This window comes from Myodes glareolus, chromosome 1, assembly GCF_982192425.1.
Source record: "Myodes glareolus chromosome 1, mMyoGla1.1, whole genome shotgun sequence".
In the NCBI taxonomy this organism is placed as follows: Eukaryota; Metazoa; Chordata; class Mammalia; order Rodentia; family Cricetidae; genus Myodes; species Myodes glareolus.
The window spans coordinates 84,805,479-84,825,417 of record NC_142026.1 but is presented as its reverse complement, the minus strand read 5'-3'; the positions used below and the strand labels follow the sequence as shown (position 1 = coordinate 84,825,417).

Here is a 19,939-nt window from a genome sequence, read left to right as displayed (position 1 = left end):
GATGCAGCAACTTAATGTGGCCACATTCCTTAGTTCTCTCTCATGTGTCTTTCCCATAAGGAAATAAAAGTGAACAAAAACACAAGGCCAGAAGAGGGGCTGGAATACAGATGTTTGGGAGCCATGATGTGGGTGCTGAGAACTGAACTTAGGTCCTCTTAAAGAACAGCCAGTGCTCTCAGCCACTGAGCCATCTCTCCAGCCCAATCTTGAAAACTCTCAAGGCTTGTTTGCTAGGGACTCCGTTGTATTTATTTTTCTTTGTACTCCCATAAACACCTGCTAGGTGGTTTCTTATAGACTGCATCGTTCAGTACTCCCCAGCATCTGGGTGCACCCTGCTGACCCATCTTCCTGTGCACCTACTAATCTTCTTGTTTCTAGCCTATTAACCTCATCTGTTGAATTATTTTTAGACATTGTAAGTTTGGTATCATCTCTCCTGTGTTTATTCCTCAGTGTAATTCTTATTGATTTTAATGTATCTTATTTTTATTTATGTGTACGTAGGAGGTATCGCCTGCAGAGGCCAGAATAGGATATGAAATCCCTTGGAGCTAGAGTACGAATGCCTGTGAGTCACCTGACCAGGGTGCTGGAAACCGGCGTCCTCTGAAGGGGCAGCAAGTGTTCCTGACCACTGGGTCATCCTTCTAGTTCTTCAGCTAAGTCTTAAAAGAAAAAAAAAATCTATGTGGGATAAGGGGGATAGCTCAGTGGGTAAAGACACTTTCTGCCAAAGCTGGTGCCCTACCTAAGTGACAGAGAACAAACTCCTGCAAGTCAGGGCATGCTTGTATCATGGCATGCCCTGTCTCTGTATCGTAGGTGCAATCAGTTTTTAAAAAGAATCTCTATGAAGATTCTGGGGGCTTCTCTTCCTAGAAGCCTCCATCTCTGTCATTTATCTTTCAGATGTGCTCTTCTAGCAGCCCTGGACTCCTTATTAATTCCTTATTTCTCTGCTCAGAAGACAACTTCCTCTATTCCCAAAGCACCTGGGAAACAGGAGCACTCTGACGGAGCCGAGAAAGGGGTGCTGGGTCAGAAGATGTCCTCAAGTCCCTGGTCGCATCAGCTGCCTCCAGTACAGGCACTCAGTGAGTATCAGAGCCCACGGTCGGTTTTCTCACCCACTACCTCCCTGTGAACTGCTCAATTTTGACTTTGGTCTTTTTATGCTATTTCTTCTGTCTGGGATCCCCCTTTCTCCTAATGTACCTGGCGGTGCTCAACCTTCAGACTAAATGTACAGTCATCAAAAGTGGTATTTCTGAACAATTTGTTTAAATTTTATGCGTATGGGTGTTTTACCTGCATGTGTGCTTGTGTACTACATGTGTGCCCCATACCTGTAGAGGCCAAAGGAGAGCACAGGATGCCCTGGAGCTGGAAATGGCTCAGTGGTTAAGAGCACTGGCTGCCCCTGCAGAGACCTAGGTCTGGTTCCCAGCGCCCACATGGTGGCTCACAACCCATCCAGTTCCAGGGAATCCAGCGCCCTCTTCTGTCTCCTGAGGGTGCCAGGCACAAACAAGGTAAGCATACATACTGCAGGCAAACCACTCATACACAAAAACAAAAGTCATATTTTTAAAAGTGATAATAAAACGGTTGTGAGCCATCATGTGGATTCTGGAAATCAAACTCAGGCCTCTGGAAGAGCAGTCAGTGTTCGTCACTGTTGAGCCATCCACTCCCCAGTCCCCTGAACAATCTTTATCTCTACAACAAAAATGTATAGCAAATATCAAAGGAAAACTTCAAACTACATCTAATGCCAAGTAAATGTCAAGCTCCAAACTTGTCTAATGGAGATATATAGAACCCCCATGTGTATATATATGCACATCTGTAGGTATGTAGAACCCATGTGTGTTACATGCACATCTGTAGATATGTAGACCCCCCATGTGTGTATATACATGCATGTCTGTAGATATAGAGCCCCATGTGTGTATATATGCACATCTGTATATATGTAGAGCCCCATGTGTGTACATATGCACATCTGTAGATATGTAGAACCTCATGTGTGTGTATGTCTACAGATGTGTAGAACCCTATATGTGTGTACACATGGACATCTGTAGATATGAAGGGCCCCATGTGTGTGTGCACATGCACATCTGTAGATATGTAGAACCCCATGTGTATACACTCACATCAGTAAATATGAAGAGCCCCATGTGTGTGTACACATGCCCATCTGTAGATATGAAGAGCCCCATGTGTGTACACATGCACATCTGTAGATATGAAGAGCCCCATGTGTGTTCACATGCACATCTGACATAAGAAAATTAAGAAAACTGTTAATTTATAGATCATAGGATGGTATTAGAAGTTTTTCACATTTTAGAATAAATAAAAAGTATTATTAGTTATTTGCATGTAATGGTATTATATATTTTATTTCATGTTTTTCCTCTTTAAATATTTAATTTTGTGTATGAGTTTTTGCCTTCAGTATGTGTGTGTGTACCTCATTTGTACCTAGCACCCACAGAGGACCAAAGATGGCACCTGATCCCCAGGAACTGGAGTTATAAATGGTTGTAAGCTACCATGTGGGTACTGGGAACTAAACCCAGGTCCTTTACAGGAGCAGACTCTACTCTTAATCACTGAGCTACCTCTCATCCTCTATATTTTTCTTTCTTTTTGTTTTGTTGTTTTTCGTATATTTTTCTTCTTAAAAACATTTTTCAGATTTTCTGAAGTACAACACAACATTTCTAAACAAAAACACTTTGTATAACAGAATGTTCTTCATATACGAAGAGAAGTGAGTCTATCCACTGATACATGAGTGGCTGGAGACCATAGGAGTAGTCACTTAGATGGCTAAGACTCAATTAAACAAACAAAAATGAAACAAAACCCATGGACTGGAGAGAAGGTTCACTGGACACTGGACAAGTCTGAGTACGGCTCTTGCAGAGAACCTGTTGACAGCATCCACGTCAGGAGGCTCACAGCCCCCGTAACTCCAGCTCCCAGGGATCCAATGCCTCTGGTCTCCAAGGGCGCTTGCTCTCACATGCACATCCACACACACGTAATTTAAAAAGTGTTTTTAACTCTTACATATAAATGATGTAGGGGTCATAGAACAACAAGTAATAATGAAGTCAATCATCCAGGAGCAGAGTGGAAAATGAGTTTGGTTATGGACTGAGCAGTGTTCAGAACAGCGTCATCTATTTTGACAGGGCACCACCACTGCACACAGTCTCATCAATTTACACTAGCGTCTCAAATATCTGGTCCTGAGTGTGTCCTAGTTTGTTCCTTCCAAATCCTTCATAATGAGGAAGAACCTGTTAGGAAAATTCTAAAATGATTTCTCCAAAAAGTTTTTTTTTTTAAGCTCCATGACATTCCTTCTGACCACAAGGATATAGCTTGATTTATAAGTTTATATAATCTCTGCTTGATAATACTGGACAATCCTGATGAAGACAAGCCCCCAAAGAAAAAACTTCCATGTTTACCACCACTAGCAGACCACGCTGAAACCTTTAACTCAGCCACACCTTGATGTGAATATCTCCTAAAAGCCCTCTACCCATTTACTTAATTTCTCATAGAAGTCAAGACAGAATATCTCCAAACCCATCATAAATGACAACACTGTATCTTTTATTTTCTATCATGTAATTTTAAATCTCAAAACATCGATAGCTAAGAGAGTAGGACATCCGGCATGAAAAGACAACACTAAGCTGAAGTCTGCAGAATAGTCAGTCCATTGAGGTGACGGAATGCAGAGTGCCATTCTAATATCAGCTCCTCTCTTGTTCTTTGTAGTGACAGTTCAAGCGTATTTTTAAAATTTTTCACTTGTAAACAACATGAATCAAAATGGCCTATGAGGTAATCTAAGCACTACAAGATAATTTTAAAATACTAGATAAAACACCATGTTAAAGACATACAGAAATCAGGGTTCACTTTGGTCTTTATATGGCTAGAGTTGTTAACAGCGCGAGAGACACACACTGACTAAAGCCAGCTTGGTGGTGGGCACCTGCGGTTGACAATGTCAGTGACGGGAGAGGTAGTCGGCACCATTATTTCAGGCTGGGAACGGACAAGGGTAAGCCACAGGCGTGTTAACATCTGAATACTTGCTCACAGTACAGTACTTTGTTCCAAGCATAAGATCCACAATGCGTCACAGGTCACCCTCTCACTGTGACGGAACAACCAGGCCACAACTCACACAGGCACATCTTGAGGCTGCTGTCAGTATGTAAGACAGAACTGGATGCTTTCAACAAGTTGTTCTTTTTCTAAAACAAATAAATCTCATTAAGACATCTAGAAAATTAAAGTCGGCGCAGCTGCACTTGCATATAATTTCCCGGATTTTATAACAAAGGTGAAATTACATATATATTTTAAGATAAACATTTCTTAGAGAAAACAGATAAATTAATTTAAATTAACTTAAGACTTAATGAGATTCCCCACATCCTGTCTAACCCATCCTACAGTGAGTGTCACAGAGTCTACTGACACTTGGGGGCTTCCATTCACAAACTATGTGCAACCAGTGGCATCTCAGGCCTGCACTGGTGCAAAATAAATCTGAGTCAGAGTACAAAAATAATTGGCAATAAAAAACATCCTATATTTGGGAGGTGGACTGATGCTAATATCGTGATGTCTTTATCCTTTTCTGTAGATTGCACACTAAAATTTCTAAGTCATAAGCAGATAAAAATCTCCCTAAATCATTCATTTGTAAAAATACATCCAAAGACTAGAAATGCAGGTATAAAAGTGTCTCCACTACGTCCTGCTGTGTAGAGAACGAAGGATTCACAGGCTAAAAGGCTGGTCGGGCATCATTTTTAGGAAATACCTTTGTGTTGACGTGGGGGGGCGTGTCAAAAGGTGGCTCGATTCTTAGACCGTCACCCCATTATTAGGAACCCCTGAAAAAATGGTGCTTCACAGACTCCTTTCCCTCCTGGGTAGGAGTGGCACTACACTTTAAGTTCCCTCTATGGCAGGCAGCCTGGTGCTGTTTGTCATGCACCAGGGGCTTGTAATGGTGTAGTCTGCTTTGTCTTCAGTGCAGCAAAGATATAAGTGAAGAGAGTAGGAATTTTTTACACCACGTTTGCTTCTGTTCACCCTCCTGCTCCCACCTCTGGGCAACAGAGTTATTTTCAAGACTGTTTCTGTGTTGTTTTGCTTAGCATAAAGAGTGCCTACACTCCCTTAAACTCAATACATGTTAACTTTAAGGAAATGCGTGGAAACTTTGCTACCTGACATGAGAAGTCCTATTATTCACAGGCATTTTGGAGAAACATGCAGTTGTAAACACCTATCTATGCTACAGATTAAAAGTGTCTGTACCAGAGAATTACTATAAGGCTGCAGCAGCATCAAGGTATGCTATGTAATAGCTAGGAGGTAGCTATTTGCTGTAAACGGAATGTTTCACCAATGGGAATGAACAATGTGCTCATATCAGTAAATTCACATCTGCAAGGAGTGGATGAGTTTGCTTTACGAGACTTTTCACATGAAATAAAAACAGGAGAACCAATACCTAATATTCAGAATTATGATCAATGTCAAACTCAGAGGTAGTTACCAACAAGTACATGTACAAACATAAAGACCTAATTTATTTGGCTTATTTTGAGTAAGCAAGGCGATAGACTAGTCTGTAAAGAAACAATAAAAACATCATATTGTATGTTCCCTGAGCAAAGTTCTTTGTCCTGAGCATGTAACAGTGACAATATTTTCATATAAAAAATAAACCCCAACTTTAACCATAAGGTTTTGTATGTGCTCTTAGTAATTCAGTCTGGTTAAATGCTGAAAAATGTCAACTGGACCCATAAGGTCCATAGTTCAAGTGTTCCAGAATTTTCTACTTATTTTTTAAAAGTGATCTCAGCTCTGAATTTTCATATGTAAACAGAATGTCCAATTTCCAAGTCCATAATTTCCTATTCCTATAGTCAAGGAACTTTGGTTTGAACTTTCAAAGCCACCTGTCATATTTTGCTTGTACAACTGTTACTTTGTTCATTATACTTGGGTGACACTTTGATTTGTCTACATAATTTAAATAAGCTTGAAATCCTCACATAAGGCAAGGCAGTACTTCTCTATGGCTACGTCACATTCAATATCGTCAACAGTAAGCTCTGCATTATAGCACAATGATACGTCAATAGAATACTACGGAAACTCTCATAAATACTGTCAAGAGATTCAAGCTAACCTGGAAAGGACTGGCACACAGGAGGAAGGAACTCCTCAGCAGAATGCATCTCATTTGAGTCTCGATGCTTTCTTGTTTGATTATCTGAGCTTATACCAACAGGCCCATATAAATTATATTTATTGCCAAAATTATGCACTGAAATTCCTTGATATCTTCTTGGAGATGTTTCAAAAGTTTTTTTTTTTTTTGGTTTTTTTTTAAAACATGATGGCAAACAGACCTATACTAAGACAATCTGTTAGCAAACTGAGAATCCATCTGAGAAGATTCTTATCAATAGCCCTGAATGCTCACCCTGAAGCCATAACTTAGGTTACTTCAGCTTCTATGCTCTAGGTAACTGCCATGGCATCAAAGTCGTCATACAAAGTATTGGCCACATGGCAGCGGGGATTTGGTAACTCTGCTCCAGGCTTATCATTCTAGCTGCCTGCCACCAAACGCTATTCTTTTTAGTATCAGTCACAGACTGTATCTGTTGGGCATCTGTAAGCATCTACTTCATTTTCACTCTAAGCCCCACTATTTGTTCATTTCTATGGTGTTTTTGTTTGTTTTAAAACAGGTCTGAGGATTCTATGGGGATAATAAAGAAAGCCACTAAAATATACCCAAATAATTAGTTTCCTTTAAGGCTTCAGTAGTAAGTACAGAGACCTTCCCATTCTCAGTGATGGTTCAGGAGCTGCTCAGTCAAGGGAGGCTTCCGTTGCCATAGTCCCTTAAAAACCTAAGAAATGTGTAAAAGAGCTGGTATCAAAATACCACTAAAAAGGATTACACCATGATATTTATACACTACCCTCCCCTTCATTCTTCTTAATAGGCATGTAAATCACAATCAGAACAAACGACACTGAAATACCAGCCCAGAAACTTTACATTCATTGTCTTTTCTGGAGTTATGTATCCAAAAACAAAAAGCTTACGGCAGTCAGAGGCATTAGAGTTAAGTTGCCACCTTCAGACAGGAGAAGGCAGATAACAGCAAAAGCAAACACTCCATCAGCACCAGGACACAGCGGTGAATCCAGACTTGGGAGGCACCGAGTATCCCAAAACCTTTAGTACCATTTGACTGGCAGTCTGAGATCTGATGCATACTTTGGTTCACAAAAAAGTAACAGTTAGGAGGTTATGTTTATATAATATAAAAGAAAATTTAGGAAAAATTCTAAGGGTTAATTCTGAGACCACCTCAAATGTTTCACGTGGACTTTCAATGCTTGGAGATACCCAATTATCTGTGGGAGAGTATGTGCTTATATCTTCATAATACATGTATAAAGACAGGCCTATACACACACATATATCTATACACTTGTATGTGTATGAATATACCTGTGCTCCTATGTGAAATCCTCACACATACAATATAGAATCAAATCTCTCATCTCACTTTTGCAGCACATACTATATGCATTTCGAGTCTATAAAACATGAAACCCTGCTTAAATGTAAGTTGCTCAAGAATGATTTGTCTGATTAAGAAATTCACAGTTCCTCAACAGTAGTTAAAATCCCGGTCAGCTGCTATCTGTAGAATACTATTCCCCTGTGCTTGCGTGAGGTAGACTTCCCAGCTGGGTGAAGAAAATGCCGACGAGATTAAGTTTTTTTCCGTTTTTGAATTGAAGGCCCCTTTTTATTTGGCTCTTCTGTTGCTACAAATGCCTTCGTGGAAGAAACTTCTTGGGGTGACCTGTCTGACTGCTCTGCCATCTCTGACCTTGCCTCCTGAGGAAAAGGTGATGTGTAGCCATGGCCCCCTCCCACTTCTCTGGGCGAAGCAGAGGTGCACGGCTGGGACTCTGTCTCCTGTCTTCCCTGAGCACTGGCGGGCAGCTGTGCGACAATCCTGTGCGGGCAGTTTGCCACCATGTGCATGATGCTCTGACAGTAATGGCACTTCTTTGGCTGAGGAGGTAGACTACATTCTTTAGCATGATGGTCAAGGCCACCGCAGTTGTAGCATCTGCAAAGAAATACGAGAAAAATATCTTAAAAGTAGGTAGAGTATATAATTAATGAAAAGCAGTGGTTATTAAAATAATTAAATATTAAAATTATTATTATAAGTAATAATTATTGAAATAATAATTTACATAGATGTCAACTTTAATCACCAAAGTTCAAAAGCTGCCAATGAGACCAGTTTACTCAATGTGACTTCTTGATATGGACTATTTATACTATTTATACTGGCTGCTTTAAGGTTTATCGTTACTAAAATGACCTAGCAACTTTAGAAATTAGTTGGTGAAACACAGCAGTCAGTGAAAACAAAGGCATCGAAAATGATAAGGATTCCCATACAGAAATGAGTCACTCAAGTTTAATGGATTATTGGGAAAGAATAGTTTGACCCACTAGATGGCAGTCAATGATAAAGCAAAGATCCACCAGCTGGCTTTAAAATGAATACAAAAATATAGTTAGTTGTCTGCCATGATAGAAATTAACTTGCTCAGCCCTTAGGAAAATTATAGACTAAATTAAGTTTTATGGCTTAAAAAAGACTTCAGTGTTTATTATTTTATCAATGGAAGCTAATAGGACTAAAATAATTTTTTTATCTTTGTATAAAATTTACAAGAAAATTTGATACCTAAGCTGTCTAATCAAAAAACAAAACAACAGTATTCAGTGAATTACGAAGTGTGAGGCAAGACAGTGAGTGTCCAAACCAGAACAATGCTTCAAAGAAGCATCTGAGGATGGAGACCAAGCAGTTCAGTCTAATGCTAGCTGATGACTGGAAAAGCTGGCTTGTTCTTCTTATAGACACTAGCTTTCCTTTAGAGTAAACTTCCCTAAACTGAAGGAAGCATAAACCTCATTCTTATTTGTTATTTAAATCTGAAGGTACACTGGAGACACCAACAGGGTTCCATACTAGATGCTGGAAATCCAACTTCTAAAAACTGATTAAAGAAATTCATTTACTCAATTCCAATCATAATTTCCTTTTCAAAATACAGTTTTAAAAATGGAGACACAGAGACTAGAGATATGACTTAGAGATTAGGAGCACTGGCTTCTCTTCTAGAAGATCCAGGTTCAATTCCCAGCAACCACATGGTAGCTCACAACTGTCTATAACCCCAGTTCTAGGGGATCCAACAACCTCACACAGACATATTCACAAACCAATGCACATAAAAAAGATAAAAAGGAATTGTCCAAAAAAAAAAAATGGAGGATCTCAGAAGCACTTGTATTTTTAAAAAGTTTTGATCTGAGTCTTAAAGATAGAATTTTCTCACTGATTAGTTTCCAAATCAACTGTTTAAGAGGTTTTTATATTAAATTACTTTCCAAGTACAGTTATAATTCCATATTTCTCACCATAAAGCACATTATAAATCAGTATTTCTTAAAACTGAAGAGCAAAATATATGATAGATGTAAAAAGTAGTTTAAGACTGCATGACTAATTATATTTGTATGTTTGAGAACGCCAAGCTTAGTAACTTAATTATTTTACATGTAAAAAACAAACTAGTTACTAGTAACTTAACAAGCACTGTACATAGATACTCAGCATAAATTAAGGTTAAGCATCGTCTGCTTCCCCATTTGCAATATTAGCATTTATTTATTTATTTATTTACTTACTTACTTAATGTATGTGTGCTCTATATGTATGTACAAATGTATGCCAGAAGAGGGCATGAGATCCCACTATAGATGGTTGTGAACTGCCATCTAGTTGCTGGGAATTGAATTTAGGACCTCTGGAAGGACAGCAAGTATTCTTAACCACTGAGCCATCTCTTCAGCTCCCTGTCAATATAATCTTACAGAACAGACAAGATGGGATTCTATTCTTTGGAAAAGCCAATGGACACTTGTTTATCTTAATAGACTGCATTATGTTTTCAAATGTAAAGAGAGAAGTCAATAAAGTGTTCTAATTCCTTGCTGCTCAAATATACACCATAGTAAATTAAGCACCACAACTCAGATACAATACCCCACACAATGACCAAAGAGTATAAATGGAAACGATGAAAATTATTCAGCCAATGCTTGATATTCAGGCCCTCAAAATACACTGGAAAATATCACCTATGAATCTGACCACATTACTTACTGGGCTGCTTTCCTTTATAGTTTTTGTCTATAATGAGAAGAGAAATTCTTACATTAAATTTGCCTTTTGCCCACCTGTAAAGTATCTTTTTTTTTTCTTCATTACATTCATGTGCTGAGGTCAGAGGACAGCCAGGAGTTAATTTTCAAAGACAGAAAATAGGAGGCAGACTCTAGGAATAGAGCCGACTCTCCTGCGTGCACAGCAGGGTCAGTCACTGTGGTATGTACTGCCTTTTCCAATTCAGGGAACCATTCTGCCTACTCACTGAACAAGAGCCTGGATGTCAGAATTCTACATTTACAAATGGAGTCTTAGATCATCATGTTTTGTGAGCCTGGTTGTAAATGTTATCTTAAAGAAAGATATACAATTTTAGTTTCCCGGCATTTCAATGTGCACATTTACCTGTTGGGATTTTCAGGTTATGTGTTAACATTAGGGTCACTGCCTTTCACACTGGATGATGAACATTCATTGTGCATGTGTATAGCCTTAAAAGGGGAAGTGGTATTCATTTCCCTCTTCTACTTAAGCAATGGCAATTGCTTTTACCAAGAACTCAGACCACAGCCCATTATGGAACCCTTCATCCCAAGGGAATGACATCAAAATGCTAATGTTCAGCTGCCTTTCAGTTCATAGATGATACCACAGCCACATGTGAAACCTGCTGTACATGGGTCTAGACACCTTTATCCATACTTTAAACTTCTCCAAATCAATTTGTTTTCGTTCATTAGAATGGATTTTATATTATGATGTGGGTATCAAAATAGTAAGTGTAGCACACACAGTCACAAAGCTAACACATGGGGAGAAAATGTCATGGCCAAAGGATTACATAAAGAAAGCTATAGTCATGCATTGTCATCAATTCCAAAAGCCTGGCCTAAAAGTTAACATGATCTATTGTCTAGCATCCAGGACAGATTCCCCAGCAGTGCTTTCAAACAATTTCAACCAAATAAATCACCTGTGTTCAGTATGTTATAAAATGCTGAGCCAATGGCATCAAGTAAACTCTCTTATGCATTAAGCAAAAATATTAACACAATTGTCCAGTTTAATTTTAGGGACATCATTAACTTCTTTGTGGAATCATTTGATAGATATGTTAACTCCAATGAGGTAGCACACATTCTATCAGTATTACTCATAATAGTTTAGAAGATTTTAAAGGTGGAAGAAAATTAACAGTAAATATTTTTAAGACTACCAAATTAAGATTACAATTTCTAATTAAATTGAGAATTCCATCAGTAAATAAAACAGAAGACCTAAGATGGCAAAGTTAACAAAGAAAAAATTCACAAACATCTTAAGGTTTTCAAGTTATTTATTTCACTTTATTATGAAATAAGCAATTGTATATGTATATGTGTGTGATGTGTGTGTGTGTGTGTTGGTGTTAAATAATAATAAAAACTTTGATTTGGAAGTTAGAATTTAGCTGTTAACTATTACTCTTAAGAAATTAACTTTAATGAAATAAATGAATATATATTGTATTTTTTCTTTTAAAAACAATTTATGGGGTTGGAGAGATGGGTCAGTGATTAAGCACATGTACTGATTTTGCAGGTGACCCAAGTTCAGATCCTCATAACCCTGTTGGGCGGGGGCTCACAACCGCTGTAACTCTAGCTCCAGAGGGAGGGTGATAGGAGATTCTCCTCTGTATGCTGTGAATACCATTGGTGAATAAAGAAACTGGCTTGGCCTGATAGGGTAGAACTTAGCTAGGCAGGGAAAACTAAACTGAATGGTGGGAGGAAGAAGGCAGAGTCAGGGAGAAGTCATGTAAGCCTGGCCAGAGACAGATGCCGGAACTTTAGCTGGTAAACCACAGCCATGTGGCGATACACAGATGAATAGAAATGGGTTAAATTAATATGTAAGAGTTAGCCAATAAGAAGTTAGAACTAATGGGCCAAGTAGTGATTAATAATATGGTTTCTGAGTGGTTATTTCAGGTCTAAGCTGCAGGGTGGCTGGGAAACAAGTGATTTCTCTTGCAACAGTAGGGATACTTGTAGCCCCTATTGGCAACTGTACTCACTTACACAGACCCATACATACACACTAACTAAAATTAAATACATACATAACTAAAATTAAAATCTTCAAAATGATTTGCTTTTATGTATGTGTATGTATGTGTGCCTGCATGAGTATATGTGTACCATGGGTGTGCAGGTACCCACAAAGGTCAGAGATGTTAGATCCACTGGAATCAGAGTTGCAGGCAGTCACGAGCCACCTGACATGGGTGCTGAGAACAGAACCCTGGTCCTCTAGAAGGTCAGCAAGTGCTCTCAACTTCTAAGCCACTCTCCAGCCCAATAAATCATACTTCCAAATGACATCAGCCAGAATGATTAGAATTGAGATAAACTGAGAGTATTACAATTAAAATGTTCTTTTGTAAATAACACTTCAATGCCTACAAAGTCTTTACTAGTTGTATGTTTTCCCTCTGTTCTAAAAGTGATTTGAAAAACAATTCAGGGAGTAGTCATACTGTAGACATTCAGGCAACTATCTAAAAATATAAGAAAACAAGTTGAAATGGTTTCCAGTGTTTTGAAATGAAAAGGATTTACATAGAAATTCAAATCCCTGTCTGATCATGTTTTCAGGGAACACAGGCAAATACAGTAGAAGAAGGACAAACTCTGAAGAGAAGGAGGTGTAGGAAAGGTGTAGATAGAACTCCGAATTCTAAATGAGAGACCATGGGGACTTAAGAAAATCAAATTGGAAAGCACTTCAGTGAAGAAACTGCAGAAAGCTGTCCAAAGAGATCCTTTACCATTCTAAATTTTTGATTACAGCTAAATAAGTTCCAGAAACAGGGGGCAGAGGGTATAGTGCACAAAAGGTCCTGAATTCCGTTATCAAAAAGCACACACACACACACACACACACACACACACACACACACACACACAGAGAGAGAGAGAGAGAGAGAGAGAGAGAGAGAGAGAGAGAGAGAGAGAGAGATGATACATTCCTCAGCTCTATACTTTTCTAATATGTTGGAACACGGTTTAAATTCAATTATCTGTTAATCAAGCCATCAGGTAGTGATGAGAAATGGATGGTCAAAGAAGCCAAGAGAGCTGAGAAGTCAAAGACTGACAATGTAGCTCTTATTGGGAACACTTTCAGAACCTGTCTGTCCCCTGTAAGATGAAAGAGGCAGGCTGTGATAGAAGGTTTTCACAAGCCCCATCGTGTGCTGACTTCTTGTTCCTAAGTTGCTATCCCTGTTATTCTCTACAGGATTTGTCTCTAAATGTTCCAGTAGTCATAGTCACGAAGCTTTAATAAACCACACAACCAGAGAGGCCCTTTATCAGTCCTCCCTCCCTCCCTCCCTCCCTCTCTCCCTCCCTCCCTCCCTCCCTCCCCCTCTCTGAATTTTCTATCTTCTAATCTCAGTTTCAGACTATTTAAACTAAGGTACAGTTTGTAAGAAGTTCAAAGGGGAGTTTCTTACCTGTCAACTACTCTACTGACTTCTTTTATTAGTTGGTTATATGATGAGGAATTATCTCTACCACTTACAAGTTAGTGTGTTCAAGTTTATAAAACTCATTCAATCACTTTCCTAAAGGAGAACGTACACTGTGTGCAAAACTTTCTACTAGATCCCAATGACAGGTATGGTGATAATTAGCTGGATAATAAAATTTACATGTTTATGTTGTCACCTTATTTAATGTCTTCTATCTTTTGAACTGTCTCAGGTTTATTAGCTTTTTAGCTCTGATTAATGATGTGGTCTGGCTTGTAACAGCAACTAAAAATGTAGCAAAGTAACTTGGGAACCAGGTCAAACACACCACCAGCTCTTCTCAAAAGCCTTTCATCATCTTATAAAGACAACAAGATGATGGAAAATGAGCGGACAGACAGAAGACAAATGGCAGTTCTGGTCACTGAAGAGTAGAGACGGGAAATGTAGTGGATTTAAAAGAGAAGAGAAGGGGAGAGAAACCATCAGAGGCATGGGCGGGGGTGCCCAAAGGGAGCTTTTTTTGTGTCAACACAACACTCAGAGACCCTTATAAACCAGGTACTTTGAGGTTTATCTTATTAAATTTAAAAGCACTTGGTAGATTTTGCAGCAACTGCATGAAACAATAATCATTTGTTGAGAGTTAACTGTTTTATATCACGCTGGAAGAGCAAAATAATGAATTCTAGGTCACAAGTTACATTTTTATTTGAAATAAACATTATCTCTCTTGGGTGACAAGCAGCATCTCAGACAGGTACTGTTCTGGCTAATGGAAAAAGGCTGGTGTGTTTGCGTTTTTTTTCCCTAAAAAAGAGATATGCTCAAACACAGATAACTTAATGCGTTCCACTTTCTTGGGAGTAAAAGCAGCTTGTTATGAAATAGGGCCAAATCCCAGCCACAGTGGCCCGTCTGCCAGTAAGTACCAGACGATGAAGAGATGAAGAGAGCATCCAGTCTGAAGTGACTTGCACTCATGCACTCACAGAAGCCAGGGGCACAGCCATTCAAATACAAACTTGCATTCTGGCGGAAGCTTTTAGCTTTTCTTTTATTATTTGGTCACATTTATCTTTAGGAGAAAAAATTTTTTTATATATAGAGGAAGAACATATATTTAGCTTGCCTCCAAATGGTTAAAACAGAAGGTAGTCACTTGGATAGATGAATACGAGAGTAATGTATTACTGATTTGTTTGCTGGTAATTACTGAAGTTTTCTCGCTTATTTATTTCAGTAGCTTGGCTGGAAATGTGGAAGTGCAGAGCTGCTTCTCATGGGGCCATTCCAAAGTCTCCGTCAGATGTGACATGGCTCTGCCAAAAGGAACACAGTTCCACCAGAACTGTGGCAACTTTTATAATTTTTTCTCTTGATCATCACACGATTTAAGTTTTGGTGTGACTACACTAAAATTTTCTCCGAAGAGCAATGAAATTTATTTTAATATTAAGCACTGAACTGGATGCCAACCATGAGAGCACATACTTTTAATCCCAGGATTTGGGAGGCAGAGGCAGGAGGATATTCCTGGAGTTCTAGGTCACTCTGGTCCAAATAGTGAGTTTCAGGCAAGCCAGGGCAACACAGTAATAACCCGTTTCACAAAAGTTTGCATAATAAATAAATACAAATACTAGACGGAAGTCCTATTTTGAAGTAGATATTTCATCATTACTTGAAAAAGGAATAATTTATCATCTACCAAGTAGATGTAGACAATTAACAATATATGAAAGAACTTAAATAACACAATAAAAACACCCTGAGAACATTAGGTCTAAAAAACAAGAATTTCAAAAGTGACCAGGTCACACACATGCACACCCATCCCTCTTTGTTTAAAGAGAAGCAGCCATCATGAGATTTCAGAAGAAAGAGCAATATACAGAGACCACAAATCAACTTTGGTGGTATGACGTCACTACTGTGTAGCTTGTCTGCAAGTCAATGCCCATAGCGGGCAAATCAAAAGTTGTCACTCTAGGATTAGCCAATATTATACCTGCTGGTTTATGCAGAACTTTGATATCACAATGATAGAGCTACCTTTTTTTATACAAATAATAATGTTGATAGGATCTGAGTTTTTATGAAGATAATATTAATACTCCCTCCCCTATTGCTAAATTTTATTACTGAATTGGTAAGGATATTCATAAGTTTATTTTAACAATGTTTATTTTATATAAGCAACATTAATTTATAGAAAATTAGTGTTCTTAGGAGCATGTTGCATGGTGTGATTTGTCTAAAATGTGCTATTGGGAGCAACTTATGTTGCTAAAGAAACTTGTGCCAAAGCATATCATGTCTTAATAACTGTGTTGGAATCAGAAAAGACTTAAAATTTGAGAAAAATAGAGAATAGCTCAGAGCTTAAGAATGCTTCCTCCTCTTCCAGAATTTCTTAGTTTGGGTCCAGGCACCCAAACCTGGAAGCTCTCAACTGCCTGTTACTCCAGCTCTAGAGGATTCACCATCTTTTGATCTCTGCTGTCATCTGCACTCACATGGGCAATGTTCCATATACATATAAATAAAAAACAAACAAAACAAACTGGAAAAAAAGGACAGAATTATGACTGTTTTAGCTTAAATCTCCAAGGCCTGGCTTCTAGTGATCAGTGAATTTGATATTTCATTTCAGCCCAGCTCCTGCATAGGAAAATATCAAGGAAAGATGAGAAGTAAATAACCGCTAGCTTACTTCTCTGGTCAAATTGGTTCTCTTATGACTGACTTTTACCATCCTTTGCCAAGAGTCAATTCTACAATTGCTCACCATGTGAGCAGGTGAAAATGGAACAGGTTCACTTGCTATAAAGTTCAGTCTCATCTTAAAAATTAGGAGCCAAAAATGAAGTCATGAATGTTTCCTTGCACACAGGACTTCTTTTTTTTTTGATCCTGCAGGGATGCTTTATTCCAGGAAGGTGTACATGGGACTAAGGCTGATGAAGTTAAACATCCCTGCAATCTTTTCTTTGATCACTAATCACCTAAAGAAGTGGGTCTTAGGGCCTCATCAATGGCTCAGTAGATAAAACACTTGCTGGTCCAGTTGAGGACTTGGGCTCCGTTCCCAGCGCCAACACCAGATGACCTGTAACACTTGTAACTCCAGTTCCACTGACCAGACACCCTTATCCAGCCTCTTCAGAAACCAGCATAAGATGCACATATGTCCATGCAAGCACACATAAATAAATCTTTTAAAGAATTATGTCTCACTATTTGACCCTGTGAAGATATAGTCATTGATATAAGAAAAAAAAAATGGCTTTTAAATGAGGACAGTTCCCCAGGGATCAGAGCTGAGGAGTTTTTTGTTTTTCAAGACAGGGTTTCTCTGTGTAGTCCTGGAACTCGCTTTGTAGACCAGACTAGCCTTGAACTCATAGAAATCCACCTGCCCCTTCCTCTGCCTCCTGAGCGCTGGAATTAAAAGCATGTATTACCCCACATCCAGGAAGAATGAATTTCTTTTGCTGCAATCATCTTATGGATTTGGCTGAAGGAAATTTATGTGAAGAAACAAAGCCACTACACACATTTTTTAATCTTGTAGTTGTAAAGAAAGAAAGTAAATATAAATTATTTATTTCATAAAACAAATATTTTAAAACATGTTAGCTATAATATTTACAATATCTAGATTATGGAAGCAATATATAAGTGTTTAACAACAGAGACCACTGATAAAGAAAATATATTATACATGATAGAATTTTTTTAAATATGAAAAAGAATGAAAATAGATGGAACTAAAGATAATCATAATCGAAACCCTCCTATCCCTGGTGACCTAGAGCAACTCTGAAAAAGAGGCTGAGACTGCACCAAAAGGTAAGTGATAACCCACACAGTGGGGCACCCCACTCCCTAGGCCCTAGGTACTAAAGCAAAACCCCAGGCCTTCCCCCACCTACCTCAGCTTCTCTAGGCAGTCAGTAGGGAAGCTTCCTGCAGGTGGGCTGCTGCAGCACCCCCACTCAATCAATTGAACCCTGTAAGGTACAAGTCTCATTCCGCCTCCAACCCCCTCTAGAGCTCTCCCCATCCCCCACTCCTGGAGACCTCAGAGAAACTCTGAAGCATAGGCTGCTTCTGTACAGAGAGGACCAGGAGAGGAACTCTGAAGTACAGGCCACAACTGCACAGAGATGCAAGAGAGGAACTCTGAAGTACAGGTCACAACTGCACAGAGATGCAAGAGAGGAACTCTGAAGTACAGGCTGTGACTGCACAAAGAGAACCAAGAGAGGAACTCTGAAGTACAGGCTGTGACTGCATGGAGAGGACCAAGAGAGCAGACCAAGAGAGACCTCAGCAGCTCCCTGAGAAACAGACATCAACGGTATAGAGCAAAACAGGAAGACTTAATTATCCTAACCCAGAATAAGCAAAAGAAATCGATTTTAAATGTAATTCTCTTATAGAAATGGAGGAAAAGACAAACAAATAATTTGAAGAAATCAATAAATCTCTTAAAGAAACCCAAGAAAAAACAATTGAACGGGTAAAGCAAATAGTTCAAGACTTGAAAACTGAGATAGAGGCAATATAGAAAACACAAACCAAAGGAATTCTGCAAATGGAAAATCTGGGTGAACAAACAGTAACTACAAATGTAAGCACAACCAACAGAATTATACTACAGAGGAATAAATAGATACTATAGAGGAAATTGATTCATTGGTTAAAGAAAATGCTAAATTAACAAATTCTTAACACAAAATATCCAGGAAATCTGGGACCAAACCTAAGAATAGAGACAGAAGAACGAGAAGAACTCCAGCTCAAAGGCCCAGAAAATATATTCAGCAAAATCATAGAAGAAAACTTTCCCAACCTAAAGAAGGATATTCATATGAAGGTACAGGAAACTTGCAGAACACCAAATAGATGAGTCAAAAAAAATTTAAAAAGTTCCTTTGTCATATAATAATCAAAACGCAAAACATACAAAATAAAGAAAGAATACTAAGAGCTGCAAAGGAAAAAGGCCAAGTAACATATAAAGGCAGATCTATCAGAATTACACCCGACTTCTCAATGGAAACCATGAAAGTCAGAAGGTCCTGAATAGATGCACTGCAGACACTAAGAGACCATGGATGCAAGCTCAGGCTACTATACCCAGCAAAGCTTTCAATCACCATTGATGGAGAAAACAAGATATTCCATGACAAAACCAGATTTAAATAATACCTATCTATAAATCCAGTCCTACAGAAAGTATTAGAAGAAAAGCTCCAACGCAAGGAAGCAAACTGCATCCACAAAAACACAGGGAACAATTAACTTCCCACCAGTAATCCCCAAAGAAGAGAAACACACACACACATTACCACCAAAAAAAAAAAAAATAACAGAAATTAACAATCACTGGTCATTAATATCTCTTAACATCAATGGACTCAATTTACCTATAAAAAGGCACAGGCTAAGAGAATGAATGTAAAAGCAAGATCCATCCTTCTGCTGTATACAAGAAATACACCTCAACCTCAAAGACAGATATTACCTCAGAATAAAGGGTTAGGAAAAGATTTTCCAGTCAAATGAACCTAAGAAACAAGTGGGTGTAGCTATCCTAATATCTAACAAAATAGACTTCAAACTAAAATCAATCAGAAGAAATGGAGAAGGACACTTAGTACTCATCACAGGAAAAATCCATCAAAATGAAGTTTCCATTCTGAACATCTATGCCCCAAATACAAGAGCAACCACATATGTAAAAGAAACATTACTAAAACCTAAATTGCATATCAAACACCACACACTAATACTAGGAGACTTCAATACCCCACTCTCCCCAATGGATGGGTCACGCAAACAGAAACTTAACAGAGAAATAGGAGAAATAGCAGATGTCATGACTCCAAATGGAATTAACAGACATCTACAGAACATTCCACCCAAACACAAAAGAATATACCTTCTTCTCAGTCCCTCATGGAACCGTCTCTAAAATTGGCCACATACTCAGTAATAAAGAAAACCTCAACGTATACAAAAAAAATTGGAATAATTCCCTGTATCT

The 19,939-nt window shown here is 38.5% G+C and overlaps 1 protein-coding gene across 1 annotated transcript in view; it reads right to left on the bottom strand.

The window, feature by feature from the left end:
- Nucleotides 1–3,624: 3,624 nt before the first annotated feature.
- Nucleotides 3,625–19,939, bottom strand: part of Lin28b (lin-28 RNA binding posttranscriptional regulator B) — a 93,075-nt gene continuing 76,760 nt past the window's right edge. Inside the window, exon 5 of the mRNA XM_048449033.3 lies at nt 3,625–8,237. Coding sequence (XP_048304990.1) covers nt 7,871–8,237 — 367 coding nt within the window. The 3' untranslated portion in view covers nt 3,625–7,870. The remainder of the gene's footprint in view (nt 8,238–19,939) is intronic.